This window comes from Hippocampus comes, unplaced genomic scaffold (genome assembly GCF_001891065.2).
Source record: "Hippocampus comes isolate QL1 unplaced genomic scaffold, H_comes_QL1_v1.1 scaffold317, whole genome shotgun sequence".
NCBI lineage: Eukaryota > Metazoa > Chordata > Actinopteri > Syngnathiformes > Syngnathidae > Hippocampus > Hippocampus comes.
Window position 1 is genome coordinate 357,997 of NW_017805531.1, and position 16,299 is coordinate 374,295.

The window sequence follows — 16,299 nt, forward strand, 5'->3', positions numbered from 1 at the left end:
CCCGTTGTTTGTCAAACGTTTCCTCGGCATCGCGCGACTGTCTGGAAGTGATCCGATCCGTTTTGCGCGCGCGCGCTTCAGTGAAGAGAAGGGGGAGGAGTCAGAGACACAGCAGCACCCTGTGAGCACTGAGCAGCACACGAACAGGTGAGACAGGGAGACGAGAGAGAGCTCGATAGCGCTTGAGTACAGAGAAAAAACTACACGGTGGAAAGTGGAAAGGTGAGAAAATGGATAGGAAACGCAGTGAAATTTGGACCGATTTCAACTTAATTGATAGTTCAAAGGCAGCGTGTAGACTGTGCAAGGTTAAAATGTCCAATATCAAATATTAATTTATAATTTGTTGTTTGGTAATCAAAGCTTACTTATGTTGTTTTAATGTAAATATTTAAACACTTATAAATACGCACAATCAGAGATTGGAACTTTTTGTTGACCTTTTTTTGAGATGCGTCTTTGTTTTTGTACTTTGTAATTTATTTTTTTGTAGCACTCCATGTTGTACGCCATGTTGAGTATGTTCAGAAGAATATAAATAAAGCCATATAAATAATAAATATTTGATATACTGGATATTTTTTACATTCGTAATTAATTTTACACATAATTTTACATTATTTTTGGTATTAAACTAATTTAAGCAAAAAAAAAACTGAGGAGCCATTTGGGAGCCGAAAGAGCCGGCTCTTTTTAGGGAGCCGAGCCAAAAGAACCGGCTCTCTAAAAAGAGCCGGAATTCCCATCACTAGAAGGAATCAAATAAATTCCATCCAGGGAAACGCATATTGAGGGATTAAGCTGGCGCTTTCAAAGGGGCGGGTCTGCCACTGACGGGCGACAGTTAGCCCAACGAATAAAGAGCGGAATCACAGTTAGTTTCAATCACGGTTTCTTCCGTTCGAATGGATAGGAAACGCAGTGAAATTTGGACCGATTTCAACTTAATTGATAGTTCAAAGGCAGCGTGTAGACTGTGCAAGGTTAAAATGTCCAATATCAAATATTAATTTATCATTTGTTGTTTGGTAATCAAAGCTTACTTATGTTGTTTTAATGTAAATATTTAAACACTTATAAATATGCACAATCAGAGATTGGAACTTTTTGTTGACCTTTTTTTGAGATGGGTCTTTGTTTTTGTACTTTGTAATTTATTTTTTTGTAGCACTCCATGTTGTAAGCCATGTTGAGTATGTTCAGAAGAATATAAATAAAGCCATATAAATAATAAATATTTAATATACTGTATATTTTTTACATTCGTAATTCATTTTACACATAATTTTACATTATTTTTGGTATTAAACTAATTTAAGCAACAAAAAAACTGAGGAGCCATTTGGGAGCCGAAAGAGCCGGCTCTTTTTAGTGAGCCGAGCCAAAAGAACCGGCTCTCTAAAAAGAGCCGGAATTCCCATCACTAGAATACTCGCACCAATGAGAGCAGCTACAAAAGCACTATTTAAAAACGTTTTTAAAATAACAATGCTTTGATTGAGACTGCAAAGATAGTATTAATCAAACAACATGTTTCTATGGTTGTGGATGTAATGGTGCTGGACCACAAAGGCAATTGCAAGCATTGTGATGTAATTGTATCGCGTTCATATGAATTTTGTTAATTGCATTGACAACCAATGCACCACAAATGTAGTAAGTCATATGGAATGTTGTGTGTTGTTATTGACTAAAATGTGGTTCATTTTTAAAAAGCCTAGTTGTTGTTGTTTCTGCTGTTGTACCGACTTTACCAACACGTTGTAGTTTTCTGACGCATATATAACATTTAGTTTTTTTAACTTCTACCATAAGATGGGTACTACTAATATGAATATTCCAGACATTGCTGAACAGAGATCAGCTGACGTGGGTGTGTCGCTGACAATCGCCACAGAGGCATCATATAGCACAATCTCTCTTTTCGGCTTCGTCATGTCGTCCTGTGACAGCGACACAAACACCGGAAATACAATATTTTTCTTCAACATAAAGTATACTGTTGTAACGACCAATATAGAAAAGAGAAGAGAAGATCATCAAGAAAATATCATCACATTTGAATGCTAATGACATAATGTTTGTGTAACGATATCAACGTAATTTTAACCTATCCCAATATGTCTTAGGTTTTATTTTTTTGCAACGCAGTCGAATGTTTATTTTGAAAGAAAAGAAACGGAACTTAGATTCCTGTGGAATTCGTCCTCGTCCCCCCCCGTCACTGCTGCGTTCCGCTTAGCGACATCGACTGAGCCGAGTTTAACGTGTCTATATGCCAAATGATGCTCACAGGGTGGTTTTAGCTCAACACCACCCGCTATGTCGCGCTGGTTGTCGGTGCATTGCTTTTAAATCTTTGTCCGTCTTAAAGAAAGTGAACCAGGAAGCTTCAGAAAAGAGCCGAGAGGAGAGCAGACAGACCGGAGGCCACGGTTTCCCCCACATCTCGCTAACACACACATACGCGCACACATCACTCCGGCCTTGATGGTGATGTATGCAAGGAAACCAGCAAGAGTCAGTGATGGGTAAATGAAGCAATATCTTCAAACTTGGGATACATCCGACTTTAATATACGCGGTTAATCGCTCGCTATGTTGTGTTGCCTGGTAGCGGTTAGCCTCTAGTGATACATGCTAACAATTTGCACTCGGTTCAGAGTTGCGGTTGCTTCCTGAAGCTTTACCGCTAGCTCACCATCGAGAGAGTAAAACAGTCTAAATTGCGAAGCTTTCGTTAACACACTGAGTAATAAAATAATACCGCGTGTTCAGATGTAGGTAAAGGACCACTAAACAACCGATGCTATCCCGAGTTAAGCTATTGTGGCTATCGCACATTAGCACATTTTCATGATTTATTTCTTGATACGTATTGACTGTCAAAGGAGACAGCGGTGATTTAAGAACGTTATTTTTTGTTGTCTACACAGGTGCACCGACAGAAGGGATTCCCAGTCCTATCAGGTATGATTAAAAGAGAAAACCAATCAAACGGGCCTCCATCAATATGACGGCGAGCGAAGACAATTTACTAATACACGTTTGACTTAAATTGCTCGTTTTGGTGCTGTTGGTACATTTTACCACAGAAGCTTGTCAATATCAACATAACATTTGATTAGGTCTCCTCAAATTTGGGATCAACTTACACAGTAATAATGTTTTTGCAAAGGTGCCCGTTTACTATACTTTTTCCCTGCAATACCTAATAAACATCATAATCCAACAAACATGTTTTCCCTATGGTTCTATTTTCCAGACCCATAAATCTCAGCCAAAGAGCCAGACCAGCAGCCTTCACCGTTACGACAAGGTGCGTGATGGCCCATCAGAGTCCACGCCCCCTTATAAGATGCTGCGGCGGTCAGATGAAAGTCCTGTCAGCAAACAGGGAGATGGCACAGGGCACGGCAAGGCCAAAATCGCCCACACTGTTCGAGCGAAAAACGGTAAGCCAGTATCTGGGAGTCATGCCCTGGCTCTGTGTTTTTCGAAAATATTTGTTTACATATGAGGAATGCAACCTTACCACTTATTTTTTAGAGAGAGTACAAGTACACATACTTGAGCACTCATTGAGAGGCAGAGCTCGACACTAACCTTTGCGTCGGTAGCAATGTTTTCAATCGGTTGCACATTTTTTTCCCCTCTTTTTTTAATTCCTCTATATTGAGGGCTAACATTTTGTGTGTGGGTCGTTTCTTGCATTTGCTTTTACATTCTGATTGGGTTTGTTGCAGGCACCAGCGAATCTCCTCATGAGAACTCTCAAAACAACAGTTCCCACCTTGGTGCCGACTCGCATTCCGTTCAGAGCAAGCCCGCAGAGCGAGTAAGATGATGTCCAAACGTTCTCTTCAACTTAGTATACGCATACACCAAGGGGTAGGCGTAGCTCTAATTGGGGAAACGCTGTCTTCCAGAACACATAACATCAGTATTTAGTCTTCTCCTATTTGGCTGTCATAATAATGATGAAATATAAATGCTCTTGTGTTATGACCAGGACCCAGCCGATGACTGGACAGAACACATCAGCTCCTCTGGGAAAAAGTACTACTACAACTGTCGAACTGAAGTCTCTCAGTGGGAGAAGCCCAAAGACCTGTTGGAGAGGCGAGCCACCGTCGATGAAATGCAACCATTGATCTCAACGTCTTAAACCGAGAGTTTTATCCCCTGCAGTTAGCACGTGCCAAACAAGAGCCGTCGGTGCCCCACCCGAACCCGCCGGGTGTTTGCGCCTCGTGTCACAGCGGCTTTGTTTCTTACATGTAGCAACTGCTGTTTTGCATCTCTACCCCAGAGAGCAACGGCAGAAAGACCCGGCCAAGATGGCGGCCAACAGTTTCCCCAGGGACATGGACTACAGACAAGAGGCCTTGCAGGACAAAGCTGCGAGTAAGACCGAAGCCCATTTCAAATTGCCGCTTGACTCGAATGAAATGCCTCAGCCGTATCAATGGATGCTGTCTTTGCACCGAATGAGATACGTTAACGCCCTCCACCGCTCATCACCAGACAGACAACTACGTTGAAGCCATGTTGACGTCGGCATCATGCTTTGGGCTCTTGTTCTTGAGCTGGAACTGGGTTCTTAGTCAAGGTGGAGGGAATTATTTCCAGTTCCAAATGCTCATCGGTGTTAGCACAAAAGCGTCAGGCTTTACTTTGTGTCTATCGGAGGCACTTTGTGTGCTGACTCCCATTTAACATAAATTTTGACGTGACAGGTTATTCCCGATCTTTAAAAGTAAGCCCATATGTTGTTGTCTTTGCAGAGAACACTTCCGGGGACCAGTCAAATGCGTCCATTTCCGTTCCCGCATCCTCTTCCTCTCAGACCCTAAACTCATCTTCCACCACATCGACCACATCCTCGTCGTCCTCTTCCTCCTCCACCGGGCCGTTAAGTCAAAGTGCCCAGTCCTCATCGCCAGCGCTGCTTCAGGACCCGGCCCTCCTGCGCCAGCTTCTGCCCGCACTTCAAGCTACGCTGCAAATGAACAACGGCGGGATGGACATGGCCAAGCTCAATGAGGGTGAGAATGACAAATGGATTGGGCCTAACCTTTCGCATTTTCATTAGCCGCTGTCATCTTTCCGCTCTTAGGATCTTATCAAATCCAAATTATGCATCTTGTTCGTCCATCAAGCGTCAAAAAAATGCTGTCGGCGTTGTGCCGTTACTCACACTCTGAGTCTTGACCATAAATTGATTGTACTGATGAGTTCCAAGTTCACCGCTCAGGATGAATTCATCAGAACCAAGTCGTTGAATGCGTCCTCACTGACATGCGCCGCTTGCACTCACGACATGGCTGCGAACACACAGGTGCTTGTTCACAGAACAATCCGTGTTGACGTGCTCGCGACTTTTCCGACCGTTCTAACAACCATTTTTTCAAACCAGGCACTCGTGAGTTTCAATCTCGCAGCAAATCGCACGACATGAGAGGATTCATTATCCACACTGTATTCTGCATGACAACAAATGAGTCCCTCGTGCTGAACATTTCCAAGTGCACATACGTGTAGACTTTGCAAAGCATGTTGGAAACGTATGACCGCAGTATGTGCTTCCAAGCCACAACTATTTTGCTGAGCTCCGCCGAAAGTGAGGGAGGTGGAAGATGGAGATTTCCATTCGGCCGACCTTCTTGCGATGGTTGAATAAAATTCATGAAGCACTACAACATGGACGATTAAATACTTGTTTTACACAAAACGAATTGGCCATTTAATGACTTACGGAGACTTTTCATAACACCCGTATGTGTTCAATTCTAATTCATTGAGAAAATATTTATTTAATGTGATACTTATGGATGTTGAAACTTTTATATGTCGGCTCCCCCCGCACCCCCCCCTTTTTTTTTTCTCAGATAATCAGATATACATATTTGCTTGTAAATTTTTTTTTTACGGTAACTATATCGGGTGACATTTCTTACATCCGTCCTTTTCAAACTTGGCTGTAAATTTTTTTTTTTTTTTTCCTTCACTCACCTGTATGTACGTGTGTTTGCGTTGCCTTCTTCCTCCCCCCAGTCTTGGCAGCCGCCGTCACCCAAGCTTCCTTGCGGTCTGTGCTTCATAAGCTGCTCGCGGCCGGACCCGCTTTCAACATCACCGCTTTGCTCTCAGCCGCTCAGCACGCCAACCAAGGTACGACCTCCACGCTGTTCCTCACCATCTGCCCATGCCAGCTAAAAACTTATTTCAGAGGTCCCGCTGTCCTTTTTCATGCCTTTAGCGTTCTCAAAACCCCACCGTGTCGCCATTGACTTTCAAGCGTGTTTTTGCATTTATTGAAAGTGAATCGCTGTCCTTCTCTGACATCTTCAGCGCAACACTCCAGTCAGTCACCCGCATCCCTGACGTCAGACGCCTCGTCGCCACGACCTTACGTGTCACCGCGGAACGGCACGCCGCAGAGCAACCAGAAAAACCTTCTGAGTGTTCACCAGAGCGGCATTGCGTCTTTACAGACGAGGGTGAGAAACCCGACCGATGCTTCCAAACTGTGACGTTTTTCAAAGAAAATATTGAATTGACGTATTTGTGACAACCCTCCTCTATTTTCCATATCTCCCGTGCGGGTGTCACATGTCCTCTCACCCGCAGTCATTTTTGTCTCTGCAGAGCAACGCATCTTTAGCTAAACAAGGCGGCGTCCCTCCGGGTCAGACCACAGAAAAGCATCCCGAAGACCCCAGGACTCTCCAGCAACGGAGGTACAAGTGAATTGCGTTGAATAATCCATCCCATTGTTCTGCTTCCTTTGCCAAACATTGTGGAAGTTGATCTTTTTGCACGTTGTCACTTCACCCGCAGCCAGGAGATTCTCTCCTCTGGGTCAAACGCAGCCGGTGCAACTTTGTCCCAGCCCACTTCCGGCGCAACTAGTCAAAGTCAATCGGAGGCTCCCATGTCCTTCACCCCGTCCCTGGCAGCTCATTTTGATGAGAATCTCATCAAACATATTCAAGGATGGCCTTCCGAGAACACTGAAAAACAGGTAGAGAGACAGCATTGTCATACTGCGTCGGCATCCTCCTTTGGTACGGAAATGTGCGGCATTTTTACTCTACTCCAAGTACGTTGCAAGAATTAAAGTTAATGAACTGTACTCCGGCTGTCGTACTGAAATGTCGACGCAGCGTTTTGTTTCGTCAGCGTGAGAGATGAAGCGATTGCCACGCCGTTCTCTCCCCTCTCAATAAACACGGTCTGTGTGGCAGGCGGCCCGGCTGCGGGAGGACATCCACAACATGGGCAGCCTGTACATGTCGGAGCTGTGCACCGAGATGAAAAACCTTCGCTCCCTGGTCAGAGTCAGCGAAATTCAGGCCACGCTGAGGGAACAAAGGTGAGGCCGAGGTCGATGTTAAGGGATTAACACCCACGCTCCTCTATTCTTAGACTGACTGTCCTGTTGCACCTTAACTGCAGAATCCTGTTTCTGAGGCAGCAGAGCAAAGAGCTGGACAAGCTGAAGAACCAGAACTCTTACATGGTCTGATGGACTCGACGGGGTCGGATGGCTCACAATGTCGAGAAAACGGCCCGCCAGACGAGTGCGGCCGCTCTTCCCTGCTTAGTGCCCTCACAAGAGCGAGGCTCTTAGACGGCCGCGGCTTTCCATGGGGCGACAGTCATCATCCTGAACCTGTCTGCCATCCCCCCCACCCCACCCCTTATCCCATCTCCATGCGAGTCGCTCTGATTGAAAAGGTGAAACGATGGCTCACCGAGCCGGACACCGAGGACCTCAGGCTCTTTTCAAACGGCACCTTCTTGGCTCGTGTTTGGCGTATGGACTTTGTTTTCAGGTGCGTTTACGAGTGTCTCATGGATCCATGGTCTTGTCAGTCACATCTGCCTTCCAAGCCTCTCACGCGGATTTTGGTTGAATACGTCCAATGAGTCATGCGTCTGAAAATGTATGGCTTCATTGGCAGTGATGTTACTCTTGTTTTCTTTTGGGTTGTTTTTTTTTTTTTTTTTTCTCTTCAGAGTAGTCACCATTCCATTTAACTTGCAGCTGATTCTCATTTCGTGACATGAGATGAACCCGACATTTCTAAAGTTCAAGTGTTGGTATTTCAATTCATGCGGTTCCACTGCAATGGCAAAAATCAAGTTAGGAAGTTGTCTCCAGATTCCTGATGTTTAAAAGCCATTTGGTGGGGGGGGCATACATTATTTGGACCTAGTACAGCTGCTAGTATAATGAGGTCAATTTAATGTGATTGCTTGATCAGTTATGCTTTAGATTTGCTTTTTTAAAAACTTTTTTGTTTCCCCGAACACGCAAACTGGGGACAAATGTTTCATTCCTTTTGTGCTGTCTAGCAAGTGAGTGTAAAATAGCAAAGTGACTGAATTAACAGTCATGTAAATTATTGGTGATTAAGTTTGTGCTTGTTGTCATACTGCAGAACCTTGTTGGAAATACGTTTTTTTTTTAAATTGAATTTTGCGTTTTTGATTGATTTTTCACTTTGTTATACTGCAGTGGCCGTTGAGTTCAACAATTTGACTTGCAAGGCTTTTTTTTTGTGACTTTTTTTTTTTAACAAAATGTTTTTGCTTTAAATATATTCGGTCACTGAACAACTCGGAGCTCACGAACTGCATTTGTACACACCCAGAAAGCAATTTATTTTGTTTTTCAGCCGTTGTCCCTCCCCCTTTTGTTCCGTAGATTTCACCAGATTATGTGGTGCACACTTTTTCTCGATGGGGCGGGTGGGTCGGGCTGACTGTAGGAGTCGGCGCGTGTGGGGGGTGCCAGGACTTTGTATTCCGTACAATATGAGATTAAAATATAATACCACACTTAGAGTCGCACAGTTCTGCTGTTCAAGATGGTCATTTAGGTCATGCCTGCGTGTGTGTTTTAAGAGGACTGAGAGGAATTTGGTCGTTTCAGTTCAAACAGCGTGTTTGGGATGCTCGGCTGCCAGTCTTCGGATGACAATTTCAGCGAAGCACTCAGAGAAAATTCTTTGCGGAGTTTTCTGGTCCGTGTAGAATGACAAATTATCCTTTGTCCACAAGGTGGTGCCAATGAGCAGGTTAGCGTGCTGCCATGAATGGTGAAGGCTGCTTCCGAAAACAGTAAATTGTTAAAAGCACAGACCACTACGACTTGAATGATTTAAATTTGCACAATTAGCGACCTCCTACGTGTTTGTTTATATTGATTGTTTTGCCACCTGATAGAGAATTCATGAAAAATCCAATTTTCAAAACGTTGGTCACAAAGTGTAATCATAACCGCAAAACTTGCTAAGTCATGATTGAAGACTAAAACACCAATTACCAATACAATATAATTACGACATGCCTTTTTAACCACTGATGCATTGTGCATCTATTAGCGCTGCTGCATCTTCCTATCAGTCCAATTTTATCTGTATTGATCCACACTGCTAGTCACTTTTTTCACTTTACCACCTTACACTGCGAATATACAAAACTGCGCCTACGACAAAGTAGACTTTTTTTTTCTCCCCCCTTGACACATTTTCCATACTTGTTAGATGTGTGTTGAAAATTCCCCCTTAATATAATGGTCTCTTCTGCAAAGCCGAGTCCATTCCTCTGCTGAATCATCAGTATGTCGAGATCACCTCTGTTTGGTTCATCTTCACCTAGGAGAGATTTGTGATGCACTCTCCTTCCCCACCATTTTGGTCTCTTGTCTGCAGCTTCATCACTCACATAATAGAAAAAAAAACTGTTAAAAATCCACTGGGGTCCATTATGTGGTTTATGGTTCAGCCTGGACCCGTTCACTTTACGATTAGTCTGACAAAAGATATTGACAACTGCGTGGGAAAATTGCTTACAAGATACCTTGAAAAAGACAAAAGAGCTTTGTTCAAATGATTTGTTTTGGCTCCTTCGTCAATAGGGCTTTTGTTTAAGAAGCGACAACAAAGGAACCTGTGTCAATGCAAGATTAAATTGTACCAAACATAATTCAATAACACTCATAACACTACTGTATAAGGGATTCAGTTTTCCCCCAAAATTGATTCAGACGTCAGCCTGCAGGCAGGGGAGGGAGAGTCACTCCTTGAGTCGTCAATTTGAGCATCACCCCAATTTGATGTCACGATCGCGATTGAAAAAACATTTGTAACGTCCGTGCAGGCGGACGATTTCTTCACTTGCTTGTTGAATCTCATGAGTTCTGCCTCCAGTACTCTTCTCTGTGGGTCTGCCCTCAACCCAGTCCGGCCACTCCGACAGCACCGCTGCGTCTCATTTGGAGTGACGCTGACGTGCTGGATTGATAACTGGCTGCAGCCAAGTCTCAGTGCAGTGCAATTTTTTTCAGCCTTTCCAGGAGAAAGGAAGTCGCACTTGACAACTGACATCTTCCTAAAATGACTAAGACACCTGCTCCAAGCGCCTGAAAACTTCATCGTACAACCGCCAGAAGTTTCTCGGCAATGCAGGTGTCACCTTGACACCTGCACAATCTAGTGACATCCAACGCAAGGTCAATATCAACAATTCTACTATGACAAAATCAGGCTCAATTTTGATTGACACCACTGAGCCTAATCGCAACTCTGCTGATTTATTAAATCGAGGGGGTGGCCATTTTGCCACTTTCTCTCAACTGAAAATGACATCACACTTGCTCCGGGCTTAGGTAACAAGCAATCACGGCTCACCTGTTTTCCGAAGCTGAGCCATGATTGGTTGTTACCTGAGCCCCGAGCAACCGCCATGTCATTTTTAGCCCACAGCAAGTGGCAAAATGGCTGCGCACTGAGATAAGGGGGAAAAAAATGGGTTGATTTTACTGCTGAACTCGTATTCGACACACGCAATATTTTATCAGAAAGCCGTGTTGAGATTAGTAGGGATGCATATTACCTATTAACTTATTAGTAAAGAAAATTTGTGGATTGACTTCCCCTTTAACCACCCCCATTCAAATTCATGTTAAATGGGTGTCAGTAAGAACCTGCCAAAACAATTTCAGCTATTCCAGTGTGCCTTCCCTCACATTATTATTATCTTTTTTTTTTTAACCCAAGCCTGAAGATTTTTTGGTAATACTGACTGGTCTTTGGAACCGCTCTGACACCCCCCCCCCCCTCATCCTGACAAGCTGAAGAAAAGCAGCCCCAAAGCATGATGTTGCCAACGTAAAGCTTGACTGTAGCTCACGTTTTCTCTTGGTGATGAACGGCGTCATATTTACACCAAACGTGTCTTTTGGAGTTACGGCCAAAACGTTCAACCTGGGTTTTGTCAAATAACGCATTTTAGCACATGCTCTTGGGAGATTTCAAGTGTGTTCATGCATATTTTGAAACCAAGGTTGAACTTTCCATCATGCCACAGTTCCAGTTCATAAGCGCGGGTCGCGGTTAAAACAACTTTGGTGCAGACATTTGACATTGACGCTTTGATATTACGACAGAAAAATATATTTTTTAAATATATTCCTCACTGAATGCTAATCCTTGGACTCTTTAGGAATGGAAAAAAAACAACGGTTTGAAGACATTTTTCTGAGGGTTGGTGACATGCCCACTCTTCTGGGCAACATACTGTACGTTTGAATTTTTAACGGATGAAATGGTTTCTAAAGAAAAAAAATGAAAGAGAAAATTAATCTAGCAAGTGAACATAATGATGTTGAACCCATTCGCCCTGTTCTATGGTCTTAAATCGTGATGTCACAGTTGCTCTTCAATCACGGACGCCGTCATCCTGTCATACTTTGCTACATCGGTCAGCCAGTGTACATGCAAAAAAAATGGTCCCAATTTAAATGTAAATAGAGGTCAGTGCTTCCGATAATGTCTTGGCCAGCTGTATTGGATGTCCTTGTGTAAAGATGGACGACATGTGTATTAGCCCCCCGCCCAAAAAAAATAATATTGCAAAAGTGACAAGATATCTCTGAACACAAATTTCTGAAATGTATTACACAGCAGAGATGGTGTGCAATTTAAAGTTGCAGAGATGTGAACCTACTTATTCTTGAACCAACTTTAGGCTCGATTTTTTTTCTTCGATCTCCAGCCATTCCAATTGGCCTGTGTCTTATCCAACGTTGTAATACTAGAGATGCACCACAAGGTAGTGCTGTTTTACATAAAATGCGCCCATACTGAGCCACTCACTTTGGGACTGTCTTCAGATCTGCTCCGCCTCTGCTGCTCGTGTTTACCGTACAAATCGTGAAATTGAATGGGACCAACCTGGCCATTGAAAAAGGCAAAAAAGAAACCGCAAATGAGCCGAGTTATGACTTGTCTTTCAAAGAGCCGTTCAACAAGAAGGTTGAATGTCTTTTATCATACGTACTCTACTGTATACTGTAAATCACTCTTCATAAAATAGGACTCTCACACTCAACTGTAATCCCAACAAATGAGGATTCAAATCAGATTAAGATGAATTACGCCCTCAGCATTTACCTCTCCAAAAATCACTGAACCACCACCTCAGGCTGAGTGTGCAACGGGGCAATTAAAAAAAAAAAAAAATCCTGAGTAGACAATGTTCTCGCATTGCTGCCACAGCGGAGTGCCGAAAAGTGTGACTCCTCAAGATGAATATCCATGCTTTGTACAGACGTCCTTCGACAGCTTGGAGCCCAATTAGACCCGGCCAATTAGTGCACTGAGAACAACAGCCAATCAGGACTAATCGCATGTTGTCAGGAAAGTTTTACTCTGATGGAAGAACATTTTAATCAATAGCAAACGCTCTTTACCGGTGATGACTGCTCTGCTTAAAAATGTTCATTTTGTCAGTGAGCTGAAACTGGGCTTGCATTCATGGATTCAGCTTCCTATTTATAAGAGGACGTGAGCTTGATGTCTTTGTGCAACCATCCATCTTTTTGTGCTCTGCTTATCGCGTCGCAAGGGGCGGCATCTGCAGCAAGGATGCCCAGACTTCCATCTCCCGAGCCACTTCTTCCAACTCTTCCGGGGGGCGCATTCCCAAGACAGCCTGGAGACATGTCCCGGGTTGTCCCTAAGGCCTCGCATGGTGCAACGCGTCACCAGTGAGCCGTCCCGAAGATCCGAATCAAGATGCCCGAGCCACCTCATCTGGCTCCTCTTGATGCGGGGGAGCAGCGGCTCTATTCTGAGCCCCTCCCGGGTGACCGAGCTTCACGCCCTATCTCTAAAGGAGACTCGGGACACTCTGTGGAGGAAACTCATTTCGTCCGCTTGTATCTATCTGGGATCTTGTTCTCTTCTGACTGTAGGGTAGAGTCGATTGGTAAATTGAGGGTTTCGCCCTTCAGCTCAGCTCCTTTTTTTCTCAGATTTTTTTTTTTTGTCACGTTCACCCAGCTTGTTGTGGAAAAGCTACTTTTGACATTCCAGTGTTTTTGAAGGATTTTCTGGGTTTGAAAAAAAAAAAATTCCACCCACAGTTTTTTTTCCTTTCATTTTTTTAGGTTATTATCGCGGGCCCCAAGCAGCGCCAGTTGCCCATCACCGCTCAAGGTGGAAACATGAATACTCTGGTATTTTCTGATCGCTTAATAACAACAAAGTTAAAACACACATCAATTGCCGTGTGCGCCAAGCTAGCACTACGGAATTCTGCCGGCGATGGATTAGCATTTGAGCACGTAAGTCACATTACAGGCTTGTTTGATTTAGGCTTTGATGAGCCGGATTTGATTATGCAGGCAGAACAACAAAACACTTATCGCAGTGTGCTACTGCATCCGAAGGACTCCCCGATGTCTCATGTTTCACCATCAACCTGGCGGGATTAAATGAGGTTTAAGGAGGAAAGAGCGGCTTGATGCTTGAGTGACAGAGGAGCTCGCACTTTTTCATGCAAGTGGGAAATTACTTCAGGACTCTTGAAGATGGGAAGAAACGTCGCCCAATATAACAGCACGCAAGTGTGCCATGCACCTGTCATGGTTTTGTCTGTTTTGTTTTGGGAGAAAGTGAGGTCGGAGGGCGTGTCCTCCAGCTGCGCACCTGATTATCATCATCCTCGTCATCACCTGCTTTTAAAAGACAGCCACGCTGTTGTTGGATTATTCCTGCCATGCTCATGAGTCTCTTACCAAGTGTCTGAATTCTCTCGTCGTTCTTGATCTTGCTTCATAGTCCTTTTGCCCCGTCCTATTTTTATTTTTTTGTCTTCGTAAGTATTTTTACATTATAGCTGTTCTCTGTTTCATTCGGTATTGCATTGGGTTTCACTCTGGTTTAAGAAACAGTCTCATTGCTAATATAGTTTAAGTTACGTTGGCCAGCACTGCGGATTCTGATTGCTCTGGGCAGAACACGGTACATGTACTTTAAGCAGTGCGGCAGAGAAAAGGTTAGAAAAACAAATGAAGAGAATTGACTCTCGGGAATAAATTAATTTCAATTTTGTGGCACACATATTTTGAATTTGGGTTGTCGATGTAGGCCAGTGCTTCTGTTGGGGCCCTTGCGGCTCACCAGTGCCGACAGCAAATCATGGAAATTCAATCCAGACTTTAGCCATCGCCAGTCTTTTATTAACTGCACAGACATTTTTTTAAGTCACATTTCAACATTAGCAGTTTTGTTGAAATGTGAAAATAAGCAAATCGTCCAGGGGATACAGTAGTCTGCCTACAGTAGGCAACAGCTCCTGGAAAAAAAAAAGAAGACTGGATTGAAATCTTTTACTTCTGTTGTGAAAGCTAAAAACAAAAACTCTGTATTTGTTTTTAGCTTTCATGACAGTGGTGTTTGGTTTAGTTTCATTATGGCTTGTATTGTTGTCGTTGATGTCTTTTCCATTTCGGCAAGTCTTCCCCTTGTGTCTTCCAATCAGCTCCCTCAGCCGCTTGTGTCTCGTCCCGATGTTCTCGTTGTCTCGTCAGTTTGTTTGTCTTTAATTCTTTGTTTACGTTCAGTCCCCATTGGCTCATTTACTTTGGTTTGCATCAGTTGTCACGTCCGTGCGAGGCCTATTGAGTTTTGTGTGGTTGCTTGTTTAAACTGTTACTTTGACGATGCCTTTTGAGCTTTTATTTTATTTTTTGAGCATCCCATTGTGCCTCATTTTTCTTTTATATTCCTGAAATGAAGTATTTTTAAAGAGCGCCGCTGCTTTGCTTCCCTGCAATTGGGTCCTCGACCCTGCCCTCTCATGAAAACTGCTCTCATGTTCAGAGTGATCACATGGACCATATTTGGAAGTTGCTGCTTATTCGGATGAAAACACATCATTTTACACCGTCAATCAAAATGCATTATTCCCCAAGTGCGAAATAATCCAACCGATCTCGAAGTGTCCGATCTGTGACAGTCAAAGACAAATGTAGCATGGAGATAAAAATAGTGTCCTGCGAGAAATCATTTCGGATGGAAACGTGTGGTGTTTCGGTGATGTGCCAGCGATCAAAATGAGTTTATCCTCCTAAATATGGCGGAACGTTGACTACATTAACTACTGATCTACGTTAAGACAAAAGCCCGCAAGAACAAACGCGTGAGAAGAACAGATGCAAAGAATGAAGAGGCCTCATGGATGTCGATTGTGTTTAGCTTGGCTCTCCTTTTTTTTTTTTTTCTCCCCATTTGCCTTGTTGAAGTGATCCCTCCCCGTTGCGCGCTCCAGCAAGCCTGTGAGGCAAGCTGAGCTGAAGGTGTGGAGGTCAGCTGTCTGGAAAGAGCTGAATCGGAAATTCTCCTCCATTGTAATTTCCCCACTCGAATCTGTTTGATGTGCTGAATGAAACATCAATGTCCCTGTCTCTTGTGGCGCTAAATCTGGCAACCAATGGCTGGCTTTTAATCCACTATTCATTTCATGGCGGGAAAAGAAAATAGTCCGTCATGTGTGTATATATATTTCGGAATATTTTCGTGTGAGTGCTCCAGGTAAGCCCTGAAGGGATGTTTTACTAAATCTACTTGATGGCATCGGAACGGCCGCGGAGCACATGACAAACAGCTTGGTAGCGCAAGTGCAGCCCTTTACTCAAGATCCCATCATCTTCTGCCCGTCCTCCTGTGTGACGGACGGACCATAACAAGAAAGAGCTACTGGGGTCCAAAATATACATTAATATCCAAAGAGGCAGCAGCGTGAGAAAAAAAAAAAAATTGGGATACTCCCACACAGCTCTATGAAATGTACCGCAGAGGCACCCAGGATTAAATATTGAGCCCAAACTGAATAAACGCCCTGCTAACTCGCAGGGCTTCTACCAAAAAGAGACTGTGTTTAACAGCGTCCACATGTCCGAGAGACGCGCCACTCTTAATCACAAACCTGAGGATGCAA

At 43.7% G+C, this 16,299-nt stretch overlaps 1 protein-coding gene across 2 annotated transcripts; it reads left to right on the forward strand.

Moving 5' to 3' along the window:
- The first annotated feature begins 2,191 nt into the window (after positions 1-2,191).
- LOC109520609 (WW domain-containing adapter protein with coiled-coil-like) lies at positions 2,192-8,856 on the forward strand. 2 transcript variants are annotated; one of them, XM_019877965.1, is made up of 13 exons: positions 2,193-2,531; positions 2,937-2,970; positions 3,266-3,455; positions 3,747-3,838; positions 4,013-4,122; positions 4,313-4,407; positions 4,788-5,048; positions 6,058-6,174; positions 6,355-6,503; positions 6,652-6,743; positions 6,844-7,027; positions 7,251-7,378; positions 7,462-8,856. In XM_019877965.1, the coding sequence occupies exons 1-13, from the start codon at positions 2,491-2,493 to the stop codon at positions 7,529-7,531; spliced, it is 1,563 nt and encodes a 520-aa protein (XP_019733524.1). In that variant the 5' UTR covers positions 2,193-2,490; the 3' UTR covers positions 7,532-8,856. The 2 variants fall into 2 exon arrangements, with proteins under 2 accessions (XP_019733525.1, XP_019733524.1); XM_019877966.1 differs by lacking the exon at positions 6,058-6,174 and having other exon boundaries at positions 2,192-2,531.
- Positions 8,857-16,299: the final 7,443 nt, after the last annotated feature.

What these genes read in the sequence shown, in the direction of transcription:
- LOC109520609 (XM_019877965.1), top strand. Translation starts at nt 2,491, where the DNA reads ATGGTGATGTATGCAAGGAAACCAGCAAGAGTCAGTGATGG. An exon ending in CCCAAAGACCTGTTGGAGAG is followed by an intron (nt 4,123 to 4,312) that starts GCGAGCCACCGT and finishes TCTCTACCCCAG; the next exon opens with AGAGCAACGGCAGAAAGACC. An exon ending in CTTGCAGGACAAAGCTGCGA is followed by an intron (nt 4,408 to 4,787) that starts GTAAGACCGAAG and finishes TTGTCTTTGCAG; the next exon opens with AGAACACTTCCGGGGACCAG.